The 7,145-nt window shown below is 40.5% G+C and overlaps 1 protein-coding gene across 1 annotated transcript; it reads right to left on the bottom strand.

Annotated features, from left to right (window-relative positions):
- Positions 1-416: 416 nt before the first annotated feature.
- On the bottom strand, positions 417-740 carry SERTM1 (serine rich and transmembrane domain containing 1). The gene has a single exon (XM_007128866.1). The coding sequence runs from the start codon at positions 738-740 to the stop codon at positions 417-419; it is 324 nt and encodes a 107-aa protein (XP_007128928.1).
- Positions 741-7,145: the final 6,405 nt, after the last annotated feature.

Raw genomic sequence — 7,145 nt, 5'->3', positions numbered from 1 at the left:
CTCGGACTTCACTTAGCCAGTTTCTGCTGACTCCATTGATTTTACGGTTTTGTAAGAGAAGCCAAATGCAGAGCCCTGATCCAGCATCCTCTGCTAGGCCGCCTCAGGTGAGTTCTGCCTCAGGTGTCCAACACGGTGGCCTGACCCACTGAGAAGAAGCCAGCCCCAGATTCACCAAGCAGTCTGGGTGAAATTCTGCACCTTGCATGCATTTCTGTCAGCATCAACTCCGACATTCACAATGAAAAGCGTCATGAACAGGAAAAGAAATCAGGGCTGAAGGAGAAGGAGAACTGGGTCTAATCAGTGGAAAAGAACAAAATGGGCGTTTCTTTCCTGAAGCACCTACTTCATGCGACACTTCCCCAGGGAAAACTCCCCGAGGGCCGCAGCATTGAAGGATTCTTACATTTTCTTCAGGAGGAAAGGTTTGAAAAAGTGGACCTTTGCGAGGAAATACTGCAGACTTCCAAGTTGGTGAAAGAACTTCCAGCGTCGCTTGGATACTCCGGGTAGGAGGAACTGGAGGAGATGATATTTTTGAGCCTCTGGAGGGCAATGATTAAAAGTAGAAGCAGGAAGGCTAACAGGCTGAGGAATATGGACACATAGATGTAGACATTTGACAGGTGGCCTGAGGACGGGTCCACCGATGTGGACAGGGATGTGGGAAACAGCTCGAGGAAAGTTCCATTCTCCATACTCCCCGAGAATACAGATGAAGAGTCAGGTTCAGACATCTTTATGGAAGGTCAAAGAATGCACAGTATATGAAAAGTCAGTTTCACACAGGGGTCAACAGGGACAGAATCAGCATTCTTTTTGTCATGATAGCATCAGCAAACATTGAGAGTGGTTAAATCAGTACAACAAAACTCAGTTTCCAAGCAAAGGCAGCAGGGTATCAGGTGTCCATCACTGCAAAAACAAAGAAAAACCCAAAACAACTGAGTGCATTATTCAGAAAAAATTACATTTGAATCTCACTTCCAGTTTTCACTTCAGCAAAGGCTTAATTATAAAATCCAGGGAGGGAAAAGCATGAAATAATTTCCCCAAGAACAAGTAATGTTTCTGTCTTTATATTACCAATGATGATATAAAAATGCACTTTTATTTGATCTCCACAGTACCCTAGGTGCCAGGTTTCTCCAAGGAACTAAAAATGAAATAAAAAGGAAAATATATTTCTGATACGTTCCATCTGCTGAGATTTCAACAGATGCTCCAAGTGCATGCTCTGAGAATAGGACCCCAAAAGTTAGCTCCAAACCTTCCTCCTCCAGAAAATGAATTCCCTGCACTCTCCAGCCCACTAGCATAATTCCAGACCAGTATTTCCTTCTAGTATGCTTTGGAGAATCACTGCACATGTAAGTTTGCTTTTCATAATTTGCTAATTTGTTTATAAAAATATATCTTCTTGAGCTTGGGGGCCATTTCTACATATTTCTTTTCTTTTAGGTCTACCTCTGTACTTTGTTCTGCATATTTTAGGCATTCAGTAAAAAACCTTTAGATTAACTTAGAAGAATAAAGGTTGGATTTCCTCTGAATGGTAGAAAGTGTACTAGCTTTGCTGTCAAGAGACTTAAGTTTGAGGCCTGAATTCTCCTTTATCTTTGGGAAGTTGGGCAAATTGCCTACATTTTCTGAGCTTCACTATTCTCACCTGTAAAATGGTATATAGTACCTGCCCCATTCCCTCACTGTGTTACGCAGGGATCAAGATAATAGACAGGGAAGCACTTTGTAAATTGTTAAGATTGGGCCAAAATGAGTTTACTGTGTGTGGGTTGTGTGTGTTTGTGTGTGTGTGTGGTATGTGTGTGTGGGGGGGGGTAAATGGGTGCTGAGAAAGAAATGCTCTTGGCCATGTTCCCCCTCCTCACGGGGTCCCTGTGAGGATCACTGGAAACAAAGTGGACTGAATCAGGCAGGTAGCCCTGGGGCAGAGCATGATTCTGCAGGCTCCAGGCGTGGGGGCGGGTGCCGTGTGTCTCTGACACCCTCGCGTCCATGACTGGGGAAGTCATAGCCAGCTTCTGCCTAGTTTGTGCGGGGGCGAGGGAAGCAGCCTGAGGAAGAATGATCCCTCCCGATGGATGACTGTCTTTCCTCAAATCCAGAAAAGATGCTCCTCCTAGCTCTTTATGGCATTAGATCATTTTGTTGTAAATTTCCAATTTCCTTGCATCGGATGTAGGGAAATGCTATTGCGAAAATATCCACTCTGCCCTGGCTTTCCCTTTCCCTAACCTCTGCCCTGCATTTTACCTTGAAAACTTGCCTTTCCCTTCCGTTCCGCAAATCTAATTAAGTGGCTGATTCCTTGAGGGGCTGACAGTGGCCGCTGTGGCTGTGGCTGAGTGGTACTAATGATCCCTGGGAAGGAGGGGACCCTTCTGAGAGGGCTGCCCTGTGGGCAGTCAAGCAGGCTAATCATCTTAGTGACTCCTCAGAGGAGGCCACGGGCAGTTTTAGTACTTCCTAAAATAATTTGACTCCTACTCCTCATTACACTTTGCTTGGTGATTTTAATTCCACTAGGCTGCTACAGGCTCCTAACAATACTTAAAAAGAGAGAGAGAGAATCACAGTGGGACTGCAAATGTGTTACAGTGATCTGGCAATACCTTGTCTTATACGGCACATAAATGCTTTAGCCACTCATCTTTAGGGAAAACAGCAGCATCTCAGAGACAGCATGATGTATAGGCAAGAAAACTAGGAAAGAATCTCATGGGCTGAAATCAAAAGAAATCTTCAAGATGTTTTGGTAAGACCTCCTAAGTCTAGCTGAGGAAACTGGGAACAAAGAAGCTGATCAATTTGACAAAAGAAATGTAGCTAATTAGAAGATAAGCCAGGACTTTCAGCTCTGCCCATCCTTACCCTTTATACCATCCGGTCTCAATTTTCCTATCGTTTGGTAGTAATGATTTTACATCCTCTTTTTCTGGAATGGGCAAGAAGGAAGGGGCTGTGCATTTTATTTTGCTCCTCACACAAACTAGTTTGTAGGGAAGGTAGAGCAGGAATTATTATTCCCATTTTGCAGATGAAGAAACTGATCAGCAAAGAAATTGTGATTTACTCAGAGTTCACAGCTAGTCAGCAACACAGGACTGACAAAAACCCATGCCTGAACAGCATTCTTAGTTTCCTCAAATATGGTAGGAAGAGAAAATGACGAGACTCAGGTAATTAGTTCCCACCTGCCACTTATTTTGAACAAGCTCACAGTTCAGTCTTGATATTTCAGTTTTCCCATTTGTCCAATGATACCTTTCCTACCTCTCCACGAGATCCTAAGTTAGGATGTGATACCGTGTCCAAAATCATACTTCGAAAATTGTAAAACGCTATCCAAGTAAAGGGCCGGTAGACAGTTCTTTCTCAATGCCTAGAAAGCCTAGAGGAACTTCCAGGTCTCTGCTAGTCCAATGCTTCTGACACGTGCAGGTCATCGATTCAGCTGGAATCGGCTGATTTTTCTAAAACCACCTTCGCTACCCAGAACTGTATAATTTTCTGGAGGTGAGGTTGGAGGCACAGATAATGTCACTGGCAATTCAATGGCAGGGCTCACAACTGGTTGCCAGACCACTTGTTAAAACAAAGGTATCTCTTTACAGTGTAAATATTCAAGAGCACTTTTCACATCCTGAAGATCACCTTCTTTCAGACAAAAGCCCACTGTGAGCCTCAAATGTCTATGGAATAGTTTATAGCAAATGAGGTTAAGATTTGGGGAAAGCATCTGATCTTCCAAGTGACATTGGAAGATGGTAGAAATGAACAGATGAAACCTTGTGTCCTTATTTGACATTTCACAATTAAGTATCTTCTCTAAACATCCTCCCCTCAATACTTTAGATTTAATATTACTTCCAGAATACTTCTTAATTTAAAATGACAGATATACAAATTTCATTTCACTCTTCTACTCTGAAACAATGGAGCATATGCAGTGTTAGAAATCATTTTAATTTGATGACATTAGTTCTCATTTTCTTATAGATGTTTTAAAAATTGATAAATCTTCTTTCTCTCTGGTGAATGTTTTGACAGTCTGTGTATAATGCTGAGGACGATCCAAATTGTATGGGTTTAGGCACTGGGACAGTGTGAATGAGGCCCAAGGCAGTACTGTGGAAACAAAGTCAAACAAGTGTGTTTTAAGATGCTGCTTTTTGGGCTGTTTCTTCCAAACAGATTGGGTTCAAAGGAAAGAAGAAAGCGACTTCATCTTAAATGCATAGCCTTGACCTATCTAGGGGCAGTGACAGCAGACTCTCATTTCAGGTAGCACCTAAAGCCGTGTGGGGATTGTGATGCTTTTTTTCTGAGCCATTCTCAGAAAGTGATTTTTGAGAAAGGAAAATGAGACAGTGAGATCACAGTATTATAAATGAAGATCTGTGGAGATGTTTAAGTTCATGGTCAGCCATCTTTCCCTTTGTCTCTTGGAATAAAGAACTGTGCTGAGGAGAAATCCACAAAAGGCAGTCACCTCCTGAAGTGAGCAAGGACTGACTATAATCTCACCATGAGCCCAGCGGGGTGGGGAGATGCAGGGACCGCACGGGTGAGTCAGACCTTGGCAGGGGGTGGGTCTCTGCTTCCATGTCACTCAGCGCCCAGCCACTGTGACTCCTCTGAAAGAATGGAAGCTTTCCTTCCCATGGGGTGATTAGGGCTATAAAGTTTTGGAGGAACAAAGCATACTCTCTGGTGTGTACCTTGCTGCTTGGTAAAAGGAAGAGCTGACAGGCCCTCAACTCTGAATTCTCTCACCTAAGCATCTCCAGACCCCTGGCCGCCAGCCTGTGGGCAGAGCCTCTGCCAGGGCCTTGGCTTCTACAATGCAACGTGTATAAATCTCTGCCTACAGTCAACCTCAAATCTGTCACAGCAATCTCCTGAGTTTCTGACCTTTATTTAAATATATTTCTATGTGAATAACAACTCTTTGAAAGTTTTTTTTGTTGTGGAAAACTGGGACAAGCTGCTTTGTTCCCTTGCAGACATTATTCAAAGAGTCCCCTAGCTGTTATGATGTCAAATCAACATTTCATCCTTATCAAGCCCTGCTGTGTCATTCTCCAGAAGGTGGTCTCCCAAACCATTAGCAACGATTTGATTAAGTATTAACGTGATATGGTAAAGGCTTTTTCTGGTCTACAAATGTAAAATTTAATAGTATAATGTAATGAATAGTTCTAGATGATACACTGGGTTTCTTTCTCTGTAGAATACAGAAACTACCATCTCCAGAATCTAGAAGGGAACTTGTCACATCTGAGCACAGCTGCTTTTAGTTCTACTTAGAAAACAGCATGTTTATACAAGACCTTGTTAAATGTTAAATGTTTTATACAAGATCTTGACTTTCCTTTACAATTTGCATTATTATCTTTTCCCTTAACACTTTCTCTTTGCCTAGTGGCCTTTTAGGTTGTGCTGGGTGAGAGGAGATTGGTGCTGACAATACAGACTAGCCACTCACTCTTCTCTAAATGTAAATCTTGACTTGCAGTCAATGGCAGCACTTACCCCTGGGCTTGCAATAATGAAAATAAAGTTTATTATCTTACTACTAAGCTTATTCAGAGCTGATTAAGTCCATCCATATATTTGAGAACTGCTCCTACTTAATCAATACAATGCTTTGAGAGAAGAATTTTGTGTGAAAATGAGTAGAATCTCACTGTGATTCCCTGTATCAGCGCAATAAAAAACAAAAGCAAGTGAAGAAAAAAAAAAGCTGAGTCTGTCTGCTATCTCTAGGGTTCGAGAACCTTCTCATGAAAAGAAGTGTGAAGAGATGAAGATTCTGAATAAGCCCTGGAATTCATGGTCTAGACTGGACAATGGCAGCCAAAAAATTAAAATGAACAGTCATCTTTATCTGGGGTTCCAAAGAAGGATCAGAAAATGTAATCAGAACTTTTTTATGGCACTTTGGTGAAAATTAAAGAAATGTCAAAGTAACAGCTTGGTATCTGTGATTTATGTTAAAAGTCAATCTCTAGGGTAGGTCATTAGGTGGCTTTGGATTCAGTCCAATCTCTTATTATCTCTCTTTACCTTGGTGATGACTTTTATCTCTCTGGATTAGCCTCGGGCTCAGCAAAATAATTAAATTATATTATATTCAGAATACTTTTCTGTTAGACTAATTATTTTGTCCTAATTTTTAAAAGTTAGTTATCCACATAAGGTATAATCCACAGACATTCAGAATATACATTTCTTGACATGCAAAACAGTGTAGATTGAGTAAAGCTACAAAAAAAAAACATACACACAAGAAAGTATTTCAGAAGGGAATGTAACTGTTTTGACCATCTTATCTTTGTATAGCCTAAAAAGTAATTATATTGATAGATAATGACTTCCCTTGCATTTATATAGCAGTGTTTTCCTGGGGAAATCAAGCTATTATTCTTAATAAATTTTTGCTGTATCTAAATGTCTTGTGAAGATTTTATGTCCAAATCACTGCCTTAGTAAGAATAATTATTTGAAAATGATACTCCTTAGAAAAAGAGTTTAAGTGGATAATTTTCTGGATAAAAAGGTCAAATATAAAACCAGTTCTAGGCATAGTATTTTTCATGATTCTTTTATGATGTCTAGAAAAGACCAAGGAGGGCTCTGTCCTGCGCTTTGGTGGAACTGGACCCATCTTGGTTAACACACTTAGTCTAAATCAAAATGAGAAAAGTGGCAACGTAAAGGTTGAAGGAAGCATGAACTGGTTAAGAAGTAGCAAAACAATGAAAGTCATTTTTAGGTAGCAGGAGAAAAGGCTATTGGCTAAACACTTGATTTAGAGAAAAAAACAAACAGCCAAAGAAATAATGACTTGAAGATCATAGGCAAGGTTGAAATGAATCAGTGTGAAGAAGGATGGTTAAGAAGAAAGATCAACCTTTCAAGATGTTACAGCATTTTTAATGAGGACTTTTGGGTTCAGTTCTTTCCCTCCACTCAGCTCGGATCATTTCTAATATTTTAGAAGAGTAGTAAGAAAAAATACTCTTTATTCTTGGAGCAGCTAGAATTGGTTAAATTATAGCATTAGTATACACAAAAGCTTGCTTATTTTTAATTATACTAGACATGTTTTTGAAAAT

Source organism: Physeter macrocephalus, chromosome 13 (genome assembly GCF_002837175.3).
Source record: "Physeter macrocephalus isolate SW-GA chromosome 13, ASM283717v5, whole genome shotgun sequence".
In the NCBI taxonomy this organism is placed as follows: domain Eukaryota; kingdom Metazoa; phylum Chordata; class Mammalia; order Artiodactyla; family Physeteridae; genus Physeter; species Physeter macrocephalus.
This window is presented reverse-complemented; position numbering and strand designations above follow the sequence as displayed.